This window comes from Cygnus atratus, chromosome 1, assembly GCF_013377495.2.
Source record: "Cygnus atratus isolate AKBS03 ecotype Queensland, Australia chromosome 1, CAtr_DNAZoo_HiC_assembly, whole genome shotgun sequence".
In the NCBI taxonomy this organism is placed as follows: domain Eukaryota; kingdom Metazoa; phylum Chordata; class Aves; order Anseriformes; family Anatidae; genus Cygnus; species Cygnus atratus.
Window position 1 is genome coordinate 94,568,688 of NC_066362.1, and position 16,769 is coordinate 94,585,456.

At 37.8% G+C, this 16,769-nt stretch overlaps 1 protein-coding gene across 1 annotated transcript in view; it reads right to left on the reverse strand.

Moving 5' to 3' along the window:
• F5 (coagulation factor V) overlaps positions 1-11,721 on the reverse strand; it is a 35,205-nt gene extending 23,484 nt beyond the window's left edge. The window contains exons 1-7 of the mRNA XM_035540340.2: positions 11,559-11,721; positions 10,992-11,457; positions 7,855-7,946; positions 6,431-6,553; positions 4,519-4,731; positions 1,708-1,851; positions 590-811 (exon numbers count right to left, since the gene is read on the reverse strand). Coding sequence (XP_035396233.2) covers positions 590-811; positions 1,708-1,851; positions 4,519-4,731; positions 6,431-6,553; positions 7,855-7,946; positions 10,992-11,457; positions 11,559-11,640 — 1,342 coding nt within the window. The 5' untranslated portion in view covers positions 11,641-11,721. The remainder of the gene's footprint in view (positions 1-589; positions 812-1,707; positions 1,852-4,518; positions 4,732-6,430; positions 6,554-7,854; positions 7,947-10,991; positions 11,458-11,558) is intronic.
• Between the last annotated feature and the right edge of the window lie 5,048 nt (positions 11,722-16,769).

Genomic DNA, 16,769 nt, shown 5'->3' on the forward strand with positions numbered 1-16,769 from the left:
GCTGAGAGGCCTATAAGGAATCCATATTAATCAAATTGAATACAGCAGCTCTCTCAACTAATCCTTTTTGAAAACACCAGCTGAACTGATAGAAAGCTACTTTTCCTCCTTCTCCCTTGCCCCCCTTCAAAATATATGTCTTCCAGCTCTCATAAGAGAGATTTCTCTCATTCTTTAAAACAGAGTTTTGATCCCTAATTATACCCACTTTCAAATGACAAGGAGCAAATATTTTCATTAGATTGAGTAGTCCATAGCTAAAAGCGCTCAGTTTCGCAGGAAACAGGCAGTTCCTCACTTGTTTTATAATGTTGCTCATCTGAGCAGCTCACAGACTTAGAAGCTCAAGTTCAGATTCGCTGCTGCTCTGTGATCTGCACACAGCAGTAAAGCTGCAGGTAAGAACACCTTTTAGTTCATCTTACAGTTCCAGTTCCAACAAAATGCCCTGTTCTCTGCTGGTTTCTTAGTGAAATGACAACCAGCTGAAACATGGTTACTGTACCATTGCAGAACAGGAGAAGTTCTTTGGGACATAAAGAAGAAGAGGACAACTCTACAGTTGTCTAATAAATAGATGTTTCCTTGCCTTGCAGGTGCTTTTGGACAAGAGAAGATATCAGCCACCTTCCTTCTTCGCTCACTGTCATGTTTACTGTGGTTGATGCTCCACCCACTAGGTTAACAGTAGAAATTCGGTGATGTCTTTGCTCCATGGCCTGGCCATTGATATGAATGGAGAAAATTTCTGGCTTGGAACTCATTCCTATCAAATGCCAACTAATGTTGTCATATGCACAAGCCTCTAAATCTGAAAGAAAAGTGAAGTAGTGTTCAGAATATAGGCAAATGATACAAATTCCCCATGCCACACTAAGTGTAATATGAGTCTTTGCTCAAAACATTAAATAAATCTCTGATATCTGTGATTGCAATTGCAACGAGGAAGTTTCAGAACCTTGTAAATGAAACAGGTACCAGAATTCTGTAAGGTCAGTGGAAGATAGATATTTAAATCTTACGTGCAAGTGACAACCTGACATATAGTGAGATTAAGAAGGAGGAAGAAAGCCAGTAGCTCTCTTTCAGAGAGCCAACCCCAACCTGTCCTTGTTTGAAAAAATGACAAGGACCCACGCTAAAGAGCGATGCTCCGTGTAGTGAAAGTAACTACCCTCTCCAGAATTTAAAAAAACAAACAAAAACAAAAACAAACAAACAAACAAACAAACAAAAACCTCTAAACAGTCTTTTGTATTTGCTCAATAGACTGGACGGAGATATGAAAGTAGTTCCTTAAGAGAAGAGGAAACAGTAGCAACAAAATAGTCCTATTACTACCCTCAAGGTCTTCCCACTTAATTATCTGATTTAACAGCAACCGATTTTCCACTTACAGGAAGTTTTCCATCTGCTATGTTCCATATGCTGTAAAATCAGCAGTTTACCTAGCCAGATCACTATTTCCCCATTACCTGAGTTAAAAAATATTTTATTTTTTAAGTTAGTAATCCTGTTCTTATCAGCAATATGGCATAACTTCCTTCTAGCAGCATATGTATTAAAAAAGGCTGTATCCAATTCCTCTACATTCCTGTTCTCTTGCACACAAAAAAAAAACAACAACAAAAAAAAAAAAAAAACACTAAACGCAATATTTAGTCTTCATTAATGTTCATTTCACATCACACAAGCTTTGGGTAGTACCTGGTAACGTTCCATTAGCATACCCATTAATTGTGTATTTGAGCGATGCTGATCTTTGCCAACTCTTGTTTTCATCAAACACACCAAACATGAGTACATACTCCCTGTCAAAAAGTTTCTGGGACCCATCCTCATTGAGGCTTCCTATGAAGAAGAAAGAAACAACAGATCTCAATTTCAAGCAGGAGTAGAGTAGTTTCCACATCAGTGTAACAGCGTTTTTGTGTATTTAATGAGCTTGCTTCATCTGTTACCATGTGCTGGCTGAGCCTGCCCAAGAACCAAAGATCTTAATAATGATCATAAAGTGATTTTACTTCTCCAATGCTTTTGGGTTTGGGTAACCATGGAACCAAAAGTCTCTAATATCCAAGGGAAGATTAAAAACATGCAATTAATTGACTCAGACAACTCTGGCAATGTGCTGCAGATATCACCTTAATGAATGGTAGAATCAAACAGCCTTCTGTCCACAATCAGACTCTGGCTTCTCTTCTGAGATTACAAGGCAAGGAGAAGAATGATGTCTGAGCTGTCTGCAGTGTGAACACTGCCTTTTCAAGCACCACAATAAGATCATCAGTTCCTTTAAAAAGCAAAAAACTTCTACGTACAAAAGAATCACAAATACTGCAGAATTGGATCAGTTATACAAAGCTATCTAGTTGAGTTTGTGATGCAGGTGAGATTTCTATCCATAAGCAGAAATAATTTTAGGCATAATTAACTGCCACACAGAACTGGTGTGATTTCATCGATTCTTTCTATAGATTGCTCAGATCAAGAACTTCAATTTGCTACTTTCAGTAAATGTACATAATTCAAGACTAAAATGTATGTTATTTGGACTGCCGGAACTAAAAATTTGGGAGCTTGCAGATTATTCTACTTCGGAGGAAGCACCTGCAGTGGAAACAGCTATCTTTATATAATTCTTTCCTTTTTATGAGGCTACAAACTCCTGTATTCTTGCAAAGAAGGAGTCTCGGATCAACAGAGGAATTTATCTGCTTGTCATGCAAAGAATATTCAGTCAATGTATTAACTCAAAAGTCCCCTTTTATAACCTTCCCACATTACACAACCTATGATGCTCATAATGTGTCAGACTGTGGTGGGTTAACCCCAGTCAGCAGCCAGGCACCCACACAGCTGCTTGCTTACTCCCTGCCCATTCCCTGCAGCAGGATGGGAGAACAGGAAGAAGAATAAAAAAACCTTGTAGGTCAAGACAGAGGTAGTTTAGGGAAAAAGGAAAAAATGAACAAACAAGTGACACAAAAAAATCACTCACCAGTTCCCATAGGCAGACCAATGCCCAGCCAGTCTGAGCAAAATTCACCTTGGAAGCCAATCCCACCTCCACCCACCGCTTCTTTGTCCTCTACCTCCATTTTTTATTGCAGAGCATGATGTTACATGGTAGGGAATATCCCTTTTGCCAATTTGGATCAGCTCGTCAGCTGTGTCCCCTCCCAAATGCTTGCCTATCCCAAGTCAGGTTGTTAGATAGGGCACAACTGGAAAAAGAAAAAGTCTTGATGCTGTGCAGATGTGCAGGACCAGCACAAAGCTGCACCAGGGGAGGGTCAGACTGGACATTATGAAAAATTTCTTCACTGTCAGGGTGGTCAAACACAGAAGCTTCCTAGGAAGGTGGCAGATGCCCATGCCTATCAGCGTTCAAGAGGCATTTGGACAATGCTGTTGATAATGTACTTCAACTTTTAGTTAGCAGTCAGTCAGGTGGACTAAGTGATCTTTGTAGGTCCCTTCCAACTAAGTATTGTGTTGTATTCTAATACTAAAAGCACCAATTCTCAATGAATAAATAAATAAATAAAACTTCAGGAGGATCACGGTTAGTACTAGTGACACTCCTTTTCAGTAATAATGAGTAGGAAAGCTCTGCATTTGAACAGATGTCTGTCAGTGAGAAGAGTGCCCTTGTATAATCTTTTCCTTGTACAGGAAAGGGTCAAGATCCAAGTCCATGCAGTTTGCAGTCTATACAACATGTTTGACTTGAACTGCAGGGAAAGATGATCAGAAACTCACAAAACTTTTACTAAAAAAAGAATATCTAACAGAAAAATCTATGATTTAAAGGACCACCAAGTAGGTTAAGTAGCTTACACAGTGTTAGGCTGTTTCAGACTTCCCTCAAATCAGTGACACGTACCTAGAGGTTACTTACATGTCCTACAAGACACCAGTTTGTATTAGTGAAGATAGAAGGCAGAGAAACTGCTGAGAGACAAACTGTGATCACATGCATAAGCAATTTTCAAGGACTTGTAATCTGCTCAAATATGGCCATATTTTCAAATGACTAGCAAAAGATGCTGCTCTGTGATTTCAAATCCTTTTTACAAAACAGAGTGCTAGGGCTTTTTGATCAGAGAGTCTTTAAAAGGTACGAATAAAACAATGATTATTTCTGTCCCTTATTCTCCAGAATGGTTAAACTATTTCAAATGAAGCTTTAAAAGAAAAGTATTTATTCTAAGACAGGAATTTGGGGATCAGATATTTAATGGCTAAAACTGAACTATACAATCTGAACTGAAAACGCAATCAATACAAGCAAATATTTCCACTAATAGCACTATAATCGTACAATTATAGGATGAATCTGCAAAAAACTGATATGTAAAAACTTCAATGTCTGAAAGAAGGATGCTGAAAACCATTTCCTTTACACTACATGTAAAAAAGAAAAATAATATATCTTGCCTCATTAACATACAACCTTAAAGTTATTAAAAAATAAGCCTACGTTACCTTACAGTAGTCAAAGCATTTCATTACCTTTCTTGCAGATAAGCAGTGCTCCAATCAGACCAGAGTTAAAATCCATTGCCACATTCTCATGAGAATAATAAGCGTAAGTAAGACATGGAAGGTCAGCTTCTCTTGGACCAACTTCTTCTGTTATATCCCACACATATGTGTAGACGTGGCCTGGAAGCACAGCATCATCTTGTTTTTCTACAGATGATGTCCTGTCGTCATACAGGGAGCCTGCCAAGAAAAGCCAGTAGGGTCACATGAAGATAAAGAATAATTAAAGCATGAGGTAATTAAAGCTCATACAATCAATTCCAAAAGTCTGATTTCTTTCTTGCCTTTATGATGGTTCATATACATAGGAATGACTCATGGTTCTATTCACATTGTGGAGAGTAGCATAGGGAAGAGTACCTATTCAATTCTTCTGTTTCTTACAAATTTAAAATTTTCTAGGACTTTTTTTCACTGCCAAAAGGTGGGGCTCTTCAATGGTCTGACCAGGGTTACGATGGCATGAAGCTGTCTCTGCTCACTTATCCTTTGTGGATGTATTTGTGGATGAATACTACCCATTTTGTCATCTTTCTAATCATCTCTAATAAAGCCATCATGCAGGCTAGCACTGGCTTGCTGCTTTAGACTTTCTGTGCACTGGATATCAGTAATCTCTCATATCTACGCCTACAGTACCCCCCTCCCCAATATGATATGACAAAGGGGAGTCAGAGAACGAAAATTCTAGGTGCAAAAGACATATTGATAGCATAGTCAAACTGAGTTACCTATCACACTCAATAACATATTTTGTCCAACCCCATGAGATGAAGGCAAAACTCCTTTTGCAGTCATATAATAAATAAAGCCTTGAATAAATTTGAAAACTGCAGGTTAGAGCTCTGGTTCAGCACCTAGGGCAAGGCAATCCAAGAAACACAGTCAGTCACTCAAACTCACTGTGTTAGTGCTGACATTTAACTGTCAGCTTGTAGACTAGCAAAAAGAGATCATAAACTGCATCAATGAGTTTACGTTTCCTAAAATAAATCGTTTTGCAATTACAGGATGAATCGTCTCTGAAAACTTTGTGGGTCTTCACTCCAAACAGTATGCGAGGGAGCAAGATAATGTTCTGAGTTTCACTTGCTTCACATACAGCTAACCACCTACTCGATTCAAAGGTCAAAAGCTGTCAGATCCCCATGTATGTACAAATCCATTCATGGACTATTTGCTTTCTCAGTGTTTGCTTCTGCAATTCTAGATCAGTATTGTTCTGAAAAGCTTTTAAAGTTTACAATTCTTTTCTCTTCCTCCTCCTTCATCAAAACCTGCTCCAGGAAGGAAAGTCCAGAAGACCTAAAGAAACTCTAGCCTCAACACTGTCCTGGGCCACCCTCTTCCTTGCCAGAATATCCACAGCTAGAGCTCTTTGAGAAGTAGTATCCCTGACTACCCCTTAAATTGTCCTAACATTAAATTCCATTCTACTCTTTATTTGGTTATTAGATGAAGGTAAATGGCCAGACAGCATGAAGTTGAGTGATAAAAAGCTAGTTCTGCCCAAATGGGGTTCAGTCGTTGTACTCTGGAAAACCATTGGACTATATCAGTGTTATCCAAACATGTACGTTCAGGTTCTGCTGGAAAATACAGCCCACTGCCCTTCAACTCCCTTTGCTTCCTCAGGTTCCTGAGGAGCAAAAAGTATTAGCACACAGACAGGGGAGCTGGTCAGGAGAATGTGCATGTCAGAAGACACTCATATTCCTAGTATTATACCGATGAACAAGGAGCTAACTGAGTGTGAAGTTTTAATCCACGATCAACATATATTTGTGTTACACATAACCCCAAACATTGGTCTGGGACCCTTTCTATATTTCATGCAATAGTCTACAAGAAGAAAACATGGATCTTTTATAGCATTTACCTTCTGCCTTTTTATTGTAAACTAAGCCCTGGGGATGAATACTGACCGGCTTGTCAGCCATATTCTTAAAGTGAACTACTAAAGTATCTCCGACTTCAGCACGCAGAGTTGGTCCGAGAAGTCCTGTAGATATTCAAGATAAGAAAAGAGGAAGCTGTGAGCAAAACAGTCTGTTTAGAGAAAGGAAGAGTTCTTCTCCAGCAGAGAATGTGACCTCTGCTAAAGTACAAGTTGCACAAAATATAGACGGGAATATAATACCACTGCAATGCACATTTACCCATAAAAAGGGACATGGGAGGTGTAAAACATGCAGTTCAAAGTCAGTAATGTTATAAATTGTGTATCTGGAAACTAACACTTAAAGAAAAGGCTATTTTCCAGGTACAGAGTATTTATCAAAAGGTTCACGTTGAGGATCATTGGGAATTTCTAGGGATCCTTCACATACAATTCAATCATAGAGTTTCAGGAAGGCAGATTAAGAGTTTAGAAAGGCATTCAAACATTTAAGTAGCACTCTCAATGCCATAAGTCACAGGACAAAAAGATCCAAACACGTAATCCAACGAAATAATTGGTTTCATATTGCAATTTCTTTACGCATAGCCTGCAACAGGTTTTAAGAGGGGCTTATATCCCGTCTTAAAAGGGATCACTAAGGCAACCTTTGGACTGTTACTCTTTTCTTGTAAACCATTTTGTAAATTTCTTCCTCTGTAAAGAAAAAGCACTTTCAGAAAGTACAGGAGAACACACATCTGGGAAGAATCGGATCATAGACTAGACCTTTCAGGCTGACTTGTAACAATTTGATATCACCAACCTCACATTTACTTTGAAATCTAGATGGTTTTAACCATCTAGAAGTTATTTTATTCCTTAATATGAAGCACAGATAGACTATATAAGTACCCTGCATAAGTATCAGAATACAAGTACAAGCACATGTATGGCATAAGTACAAGAATTTGCTTCCATCCATTTAAAGTGTCTTCAAGCAGTAGTGGACAGTAAAGGCAAGGGGATATTTTTTCACACCTGACTTCACAGTTTGTCTCTTCCTTTCCAGTGATCTATCAGAAACATATTTAGTCTCAGACCTTAGGCTAATTCCACATGAATTTATTGGTGTCATCGCTGTCACTGTGCCATGCAATTCTAAATGTGTATGGCAGGTTTCATCTGATGCTGAAAATGAAGGGAACAGCTCTGTACCATGCAATTTATTTGCAGATAGCACTGAGACCTAGCCTCTGAAAAATCCAGCTTCTCAATGGCCTTTCAAAGCCTAGTGCACTGTAGATAGAGACCTCAACCCCTGTGTCTATTTGGTTAAATGTGCAAGAACAAGCTTGCTTAGCAGGTTACTGGCTTTAAAACCAACAAACCAAAATACTTCAGAACTTTTCTTTCCTGTTTACCTGCAGACTTATTTGCTGGCTTTTCTTTTTTAAAATCCACTTCATATTCTCTGTAAGAAATTTTCTTAAACACAGGATCGGAATGTGCCAATCTGAAATCAGAAGAATTGCAAAAAAAATATTAAAAGGACAGATTCTCAGAGATGTCGGTGCTTTTTAACAGATATTTCAGGAAATAAATTCTGGAATTGCATTTAAACACACATTTTGCTGAAGGCAAGTCACATGGTTTAACACTTTTTACTGTCTTCCCTTCTCCCTCTTACTCTATTGTCTCTGTGACATTCTTGAGCTAGGCCATTTCATACATATTAAATGTACAATTACAGTACCCAGCACAGTTTATCCCTGATTCTGCTTGCGGTTTCTATAGTCCTTTTCATTCTGTGATGAAGATATCTTTGTTTCCTCCATTTAAGAGAAGATGTCCTGACCATAATTACCTAGAAAGCATCTGACAAAACACTGTGAGACACGTGTATTTCTCTTTAGTGAGTTCCTTGCTTAAACTTTAAGACTTACCACGATGATTGCGTAACAGCATAAACAGCAAGCACCTGTAGTAGCTATGACCTCTGAGACAAACATAAAACTGTTCCCTGAAAACAACTAAGAAGCTCACAGAAAGCCAAAAAACCTGCTTTCTGGGATACCTGACAATTCTTCCAAATCTTGTTACATAAACGAAATACACACCCAGTAGACCACACACTGTTTTCTCAGCAAATGTTGAAGCAAGCAGAAGGAAACCAGCACACAACGTTTCCGGAATGAAAATGATGAAATGAGGGCTGAAGGGAGAATAATCTGTACTTAGTTTCGTATATATGGGCCGATTTCCTAGTATGTACAATGACTGGATCCAACAGTACCTCCACTTACTATTTTTGTAACGCTCTTTCAGTTAAGCAAGGCACGTTTGATAGTGGGAAGCTGGGGGGTTTCTCACGCACAGAGAAGCTGAGCAGAGATAATCAAGTGAACTTGCTTCAATGGCATTCAGCATCCAGAAGGGGGAGATCTATTTTTGTAAAGATCTTTTGTAAATACCTCTGCAACACTCTTTCAACTAATCAGGCAGAAGCAGTCCATGCCTCAATTCATTCTGTCCTCTTTGAAGTCACCAATAAAACTTAATTTCACCCTTAAGGAGAAGGGCACGATGCATCTTCATTGACAGGTACTGCCCGAATGTGGCAATGTTCAATAGAATATGCACGTAAGACTATGGGGTGGAGGAGGAAACTTACTAATGCCCATTGTATTGCTAAAAGGAACACTTCACAAATCTCAGACTATGCAACCAAGTCTAGTTACATAACTTTCAGCAATGGCATTAGCAATACTGCATGCACAAATATTACATTTGCATTCTGCTTTGAAGTATCTTATAAATATCACTCAGTCACGGTAATTGTTAAACCTATACAAAGATAAAAAGACTGATGCTGAAGAAAAGTATCCTTAGCCTGAATGACTGGAAAATTAAGGAAACAGTTCAGGAATAATCCATTTTCTTTTCAGCCTCTCCAATTATTTAGAACTCCAAAAAGTAAACTATCAGATTCTTACTCTGTATTTACACATCCAGTTCCTATTGAAATCAGGACAAGTTAGATGCCTTTGGGATTCAAGCCATTAGCCCTTCCTCAGTAAGTATCTTTGTGGAGTTATGTGGTTTTTTGTTTTTTGTTTTTTTTTAATTTAAATATTTCTAAAAGTTCTACAAAGTTCATTAGAGCCATGCAGTATGTAACCTACTGTAAACACGTATGTGAGATATCTCAATAGGCTCTGCTCATGAAAAACTCTTACCTAATTACAGAGTAAAACCCTCAAACTCAGGTTTGAGATAGTTACTGAATCTCTACTGCATGAAAACAATCTATCCAAAACGTGACCTTTAATGAAATAGTAGTTGATGCTTATATTGATGCATTCAGTGCAGATGATATTGAAGTTCTAAATACTAAATCCACATGACCAGGTCAACAGTTAAAGGGTATTTGGCTTCATATTCCTACGTTTAAAACCTGTATTCTTCTGTCTTGCCAGTTTAACGTTATGGTCACAGCGGCTGTATTAAACTTTCAAGGAGAAGTTTTAGAAAACACAGAAACTTTGTTTGAATTAGTTTTGAAAAAGGAACATGTAGAAAATTGAAAACTGAATTGGAAGTGTCCTTGCCACAGCATGCAGAAATCCAATACACATTTAAAAATAATAAAAAATCCCAGACTAAACCAAAATAAAGAAAACAAGTCATTCACTGATATATAAAAAAACGCTGTAATATCCAAATATATCCTTCAATGTAGGACAATACAGAAATAGTAATCTCAGTAATTTGTACCATTTCATTCCACTTCATGATGAAAAGCTATGTATTTTGACTATAGTAAACCCAGTATAAGAACCAAGCCTAATTTAAACAGAATTCTAAGTCAGGTCTAAGATCTGTCATTTGTAGCAATGCACTTGCAGTGTGTATAATTCTAAGCATAACGGTGGTAATACAAAGAAGTTATTTTATATGCTTGATTTGTGTATGCATGTAGGTTGGCCGTTCAGCAATGCTATATGAAAAAAGAGTTTTGAAATTAGTGTTTTCACCTAAAGTATTGCAATGCTTGATCCTACAACCTTTGCTCAGCAGAACTCAGGATGAACATTTCACAAAAACTACCAAACAACTCAGAAACAACAACTAGTTCCAAAGTTCATCAGGCTTTGATTTAAGTGAAAGTGATAGCACCCAAATTAGGACCTATCTGTGAAAGCTTTCAGACTTTAAGGAATAATCTTATCAAATCATGGCTAAACTTAGCATTGCTCAAAACCTATGTATCTAAAAATAATCACATTAAAAAAGACAAACACAGACACAGATGATGATAAAAACAAGCCCTGGTATGTATTCAACAAAAGTGTTCTGAAAACATAAAAATAATTCTATCAATTAACGAACAAAAAGCTTTTGATACTTCATTGTCTCCAGTTCAGATCACACAGCTCCTCTGAAGTCAACAGATCAGGCTCTGAGGTCCTCCTGGGCTCCAAAATTCCTCAGGAAAATCACAACACTTCCAGTCACAAGAGACAACTAATTTTACCCTTCCTAACGTGTACTTTGTTACCTGGACTTCTCCTCAGGTTCTGGTTTGTAGGTCCAAATTGTGGTCTGAGCAGCTATGTAGTGCTCCCTGATCTTTGCAGCTCCCACCACATGCTTCTCTGAGTCTGGCCACCATGAACCGAGCAGAAGCAAGAGAAAAAGACGCATGCAGTGGAGTGTCATGGTAGAGATGCCTGCAGATGCTGCTCTGGAAGACGAGGCAGAAACTGCTGCTTTTATTGCTGTTGCTGCTCCCAACTTCCCCTCAGAAATGAAATAATCCTGACGCAAGAGGGTAACAGTGTTCACTACGCTCAGGTCACTGCTCTTCACCTTCTCCTCCCCTTGCTGACAGGGATCCAATAGAGATAAAAAAAAAATGTTTAAACTACCTTCCCACCCCTCCTCCACTTCATCTTCACTGAGAGACGTGCACCACAGAGAAGCTGCTTCAGCCCCGCTACAGACTGCGGTTGGGCCATTGTCTACTGAAGCAGCAGAAGCAGGAAATAATTACTTAGATTACTTACAATTACAAGATGTTTGACTTACTTGATTAGGAAGGAGGGGGGCACATATTGTGTCTTACCAGGAAACAAACTCGGCACATACTTGGCGTAGTGGAAATTTCCCAGATAGGCAACAACATCTCCTAAGGCCTGCGGAAACATTCCCAGTTACAGAGCAAAATGCTGAGGGATTAGACATGGGGACTAGAACTGGATGCAGAGCTAAATCTAGTTCAAATCTAGTTCAGGTTACCTCATACAGCATACCCAATTTCTTAACATTGCCAACTTAGGTTTTTTTCCTGCTATATTCTCAAGAAACTCATACTAGATAATGAACTGGTTTCTCAGTGGCAGCCAACAGGTCAGCCTGAAGACTTGGGCGTAGTCAGAATCCTTCTCATCTTGTCTTGGTAAGGGTCTGTTAAAATTTATCTAAAGAGAAATTATTAGGAAAGTACCTTTTGATAGGCTAATTACAAATGTCAGCTATACCAACAAAAGTGTCTCTCTGCTTTTGCCAGTGTTCAAAAATTTGTCAAAGCAAGTAGAAAGTTGTTGGCCTTTATCCCTGTGCACTGCAATAACTGGAAAAAGGAAAATATCTAACTTTTTTCATGAATAGAAGTTTACAACAGTTTTACAAGAATGCTTTGCTACTGTTGGCAAGACAAAAAAATAACCTAAAAACACAAACCCAAAACGATCTCATTCCAGATCCAGACATAAATAAGGATGATATTACTTCAGAGTACTTTAAAACAAAACCTGATGAAGTCCAGTTTTGATATGTTGTTCAACAGCAGAATGGCCTAATTGGCAGCTCATATGGTAACTCTATTCCAGCAGGTATGGCATGGTCTTAGAAGAAATAGAGAAACAGTTAAAAGAAATAAAAATCAAAGACGACTAATAGCTAAATATTCCTTTACCAAACTTCTGAATGTTTGATACCTAAACCTGAAAACAATCATGATCACTTGTACAGCATATGACTACAGGCATGGAAAGGTTTCATCATGGAAAGGTTTCAAGGCAGCATATTGAACTGAAGTTACCTCTTACTGCATCTGCATGGAGCTCACCACTTGTACCCATTATCCACTTTGACACATTCGTTATGTATGAAATGGATTCAAAATCCAGAATCCAGCAAAAACTAGGTTGGACTATACTATGTGCACTGATATTGATGAGAAAATCTTAGGTAAACACAGTCCAATAGCATTTTATTACTAAGGAATTCTTGATTTGATTAAAGAACCCACCACAATCCTTAGCAAACTGCTTCAATAATTTTAAAGTAAGAAGTTGTAATATTTGTCTTATTTCTACTCTGGTCCCAGTTTCATCCCTGGTTCAGGATCTCTTTCAGTGCAGGTGTTTAAGAGTCTGACAGCATGAAAATGCCTATAATTTGGATTTTATGAAAAACAACAACAAAAACACTATCTCCATGTAAATGAGTTATTCCTACCTTCTATTTGGACGTGATGGGGAGCAGCTGGTGCTGAAGCGCCTATCATTCTCGTAAACCTAAAGCATATTCACTTTTAAGCCAGCTTGTCTCTACTTCTTAAACATTCATACAGAAACATATACAAATACCGCACACCTCTCTATCAAAAATAAAACTAATTCATGTCTATGTCTAATCTCTACCCGTTGGACTTCACAACACTATTCCAAAAGCTCCCTCCCATAGATGGATTTGAGGATCTCGCTGTACTCTGATGTGATAGGCCGATGAGACAAAATTAAAATACAAATTAAGTTGGCTTGACTGTTTGATGGTCTGTTTAAGTTTTTCCTTATATGTATGTTTCTAATACTTAATTCTTCCCTGTAATTAAAAAAAAAAACACAACAAAAACCAAAAGAAGTGCAGGCCAAGTATTAATACCCAGAAAACCTGATTAGAAACCCTTGATGTGAGATCGTTACCTAAGAATCAAAACTGATAATCAATTAGCTACTTCTGTTTTATCCTTTTTGATGGACGTGGGTGTTCTATATTTGCAAAGTAATCTGCAGCACAATGAACAAAGTTATTCTCAAAGCTAAGCTGTACCTTTGGGATGTACTGATATTTAAATGCAAAATAAAAACAAAGCATGGGAAGAGAAGCGTAAACAGTACTTTTTAACAATAAAAGCCAGCCCACTAAATGGGGAAGTTTACTATCTGTTCTGACGCCTAGGTGCTGGTTCTTGTTATACTACATGTGAAAACATACTGAAAGAGCAGCAGTAGGAAGTGATGTCCTATTAAAGAGTAGCCTTTAAAACAAACTGGTATTGCTAGTTTTTCACCCTGAATAGCCTAGGCTGAGTCTGAGCAATCAAGAACAGATAACTCTTCAAAAGAGTTATGAGGTGATTTTCAACTTTCTGTAAATTACAGACTAGGACCCACAACAAACTTGGTTCTGCTTTATCACGAACTCTATCTTAAGTGCTATCAGGTAGTCAAATCCCAAAGACTGCCATTAGTTTCAGCAATTACATTATAGTGATTAATAGCGAGCTAGTATAAAGATGTAAAATAATTACTGAATTGGTTGCTAATAATGCCCTAACACAGGTCTGTATCTCTCTCTCATTCAAACACACAAATCAATGCACAACGTGTCCAGCAAGCATACTTTGTTTAGCGCAGGGCGAAAGGACTTCTATGGGCAAACAATGAGTTAATTATTGATCAGCAGTAAACACATGATTCTGAATGTAGGTAAAAGATAGACACGCACTTACCAGATCTACCAGGCACAATGCAGAGGGAGAAACCATCAATAAATATCTTCTCTTCTGCAAGAAGGCACTGAAGCCAAGAAAGCTTGATCTGTGAAATGACTCATTTTAGAAGTTTAAGATAAGATGTACTATGTTGAAAATCACGTGAGCAAGCCAAGAAAACAGATGGTAGAGAAACTTTTAGGCTTTCTTTCTAGGTACAAATTATGCAAAAGGAACATGTACATGTGTTTTGTATTTGATGGCAGCATGTATAAGAACACATCCTGCATAACCCTTTAATAAAGGCAGACCGCATAACATGAGTGACCATACAGACACTACAGGACAGTAGAAATATAGAAGAGCAGCATTTTCAGACTGCTCTGGTACTAACGGCTTCAGATGATACATCACATTGATTAAGACAAACACATCCACATGTTCTAATTTTGTTTTTCCTTAGGAGAACAGCAAATCCTCAACTAGAATTGGGTATTTCTCCAGTCCCTATGTTTGCCAGAAACTGTTATTTAGCCAGACCCAGTACTATTTGTACAGAAACATTGAATTCAGTCTCACAGAAAAAAATGTGAATTCTCTAAACGTTGTAAAATTTAACTTCAAGTCTTCAACAAATTTGTCTGATACCATTGCCTTTTGGTTTGAAAAAATGTTCATAGAAGAAATAGAAGGATGAATTACCTTCCTTTCTTCAAAAACTACATTAATGTCTGACTCAAAAATTTTAAAATGAATTTTTGCCCCAAAATTTTCAGTTTCATTCCACAAAGAATTTTGCTCCTACTTAAAACCATGCTTGTGTTCTGTGTTCCAGTTTCACTTCTGTACTATGACTTCTGTATTTGCCCGTCTCACAACTGATATTCTGAACAGGACCAACTGCCCACATGTTAAGTCAGTCTAGCAACACGCTAAATTTGGCTTTCTTTCTGTATAGAATAAAGCAAGAACACCAGTGCTTATAATACGATGTTAACCAGGTAATGTAAGATTGCGAGCGTTTCCAACTAGGAAGATTTGCATTTTTTTTTTCATCATAAATCCTTGCTGGAACCAGAAGGGGATTTATTAGCAAAAAATGAGCCTTTTGTAAAATTACATGCATTGCACATTTCCAACAGTAGTTATGATACTTTGTGAATGAATTCTCTCTCCTTTCACATGGCCATGTTTCCTACATGCATCTTTAAAAATAATAAATTAGACCTGAATCAATTCCTACAGTTACTTGCAGATAAGGTTATTTTCCAATAGGGAAGCAGATAGGTATGTTTCAGGAAGAAACATGAAATCAATAAGCTAATGAAAATAAGACACTAAATTACATCTGTCACTACGGACTTCATAACACCAAGAATGCCTTGAATTTGTCTGGTTCTCCAGCAACTGATTAGGGTGTTTGTTACTAAGCCCATCAAACAAGCTGTGCTTTCCCACACCTACAAAAGCTGCAACAGAAGGACAAAGTTGAAATTGCCCTTGTTCTTTAACACTATTTCCACTCTTCGTTATTTAAAGTTTCAACTTGGACTGAACTTTCTAAACAAAGAAATGCTCTTTCCATGTATGTCTTGGAAGTTATTGATTTTTTTTTTTTAATTGGAAACAGGACTTTGTGTTTTCAAAGCATTTCATGTAAAATGAGGAACAGACATCAAATGTGACAATATTTAAAATATCTAAAACCACTCCCTTTGCATTAAAACCCATTCCCTACAGCTAATAAATAAATAAATAAAAAAAATACAACTTCAGATTCAATGGAATCAAATTTTACCTAGGTCTTCACTGCAGTACCTGTAAACTAGAACGTACTTGAAGAAGTCTAAAATCAATGCATAGAGATCTAGAAGGCATGCAAACCAGAAGATGCACAGTAGGAAAAGGACTCCAGCATAGCAGAACTTCTCGGGAGTTATTTCAATAGAAGCAAAATTCAGACAATTAATGACAGTGTAGGATTTGCCAGAAGCTATAACTGGTTACTACGTTTGCATACATTTATAGCAGCTCCTACAGCAGCAGTCTTCATTTCTAACATGAATTTTTAATACTAGTCCAAAATAGAAAAGTATGAACATACAGTAAAATTGCTGCAAGTGCACACATCGACTCCGTCAGGTCAAGTACAGCCGCTTTGATACACATCCAAGCATCCACTTATTTTTGTGTGTGGGTCAGGTTTTGTAACATCAGGGTATATTTGTGCTACAAGTGCCATAAGATGTTAAATATCATGGCATTGATGGAAGCCACTGACTAGTTCGCTTCACTGCTGCTGCCTCCTGTTTTTCTGCTATAGTCAGGGAAAAAGGCCTTCCATAACTAAAAAGGAAAAAAAGTATAATCATGCCACTTACTTCTGTCAACAGCCTGACAAAGAAGAACATGGTATTTGTTATCTCAACATACTGGAGACTACTGAAAGGCTAATTCACCTTCCTAAAGGAGGAGAATAGACACCTTTTAGGGAGAAGGAGGTTTCAAAACATTCTGACAGAGCAAGCTGTTCCCCCCCCCCCCCCCCCCCATAAA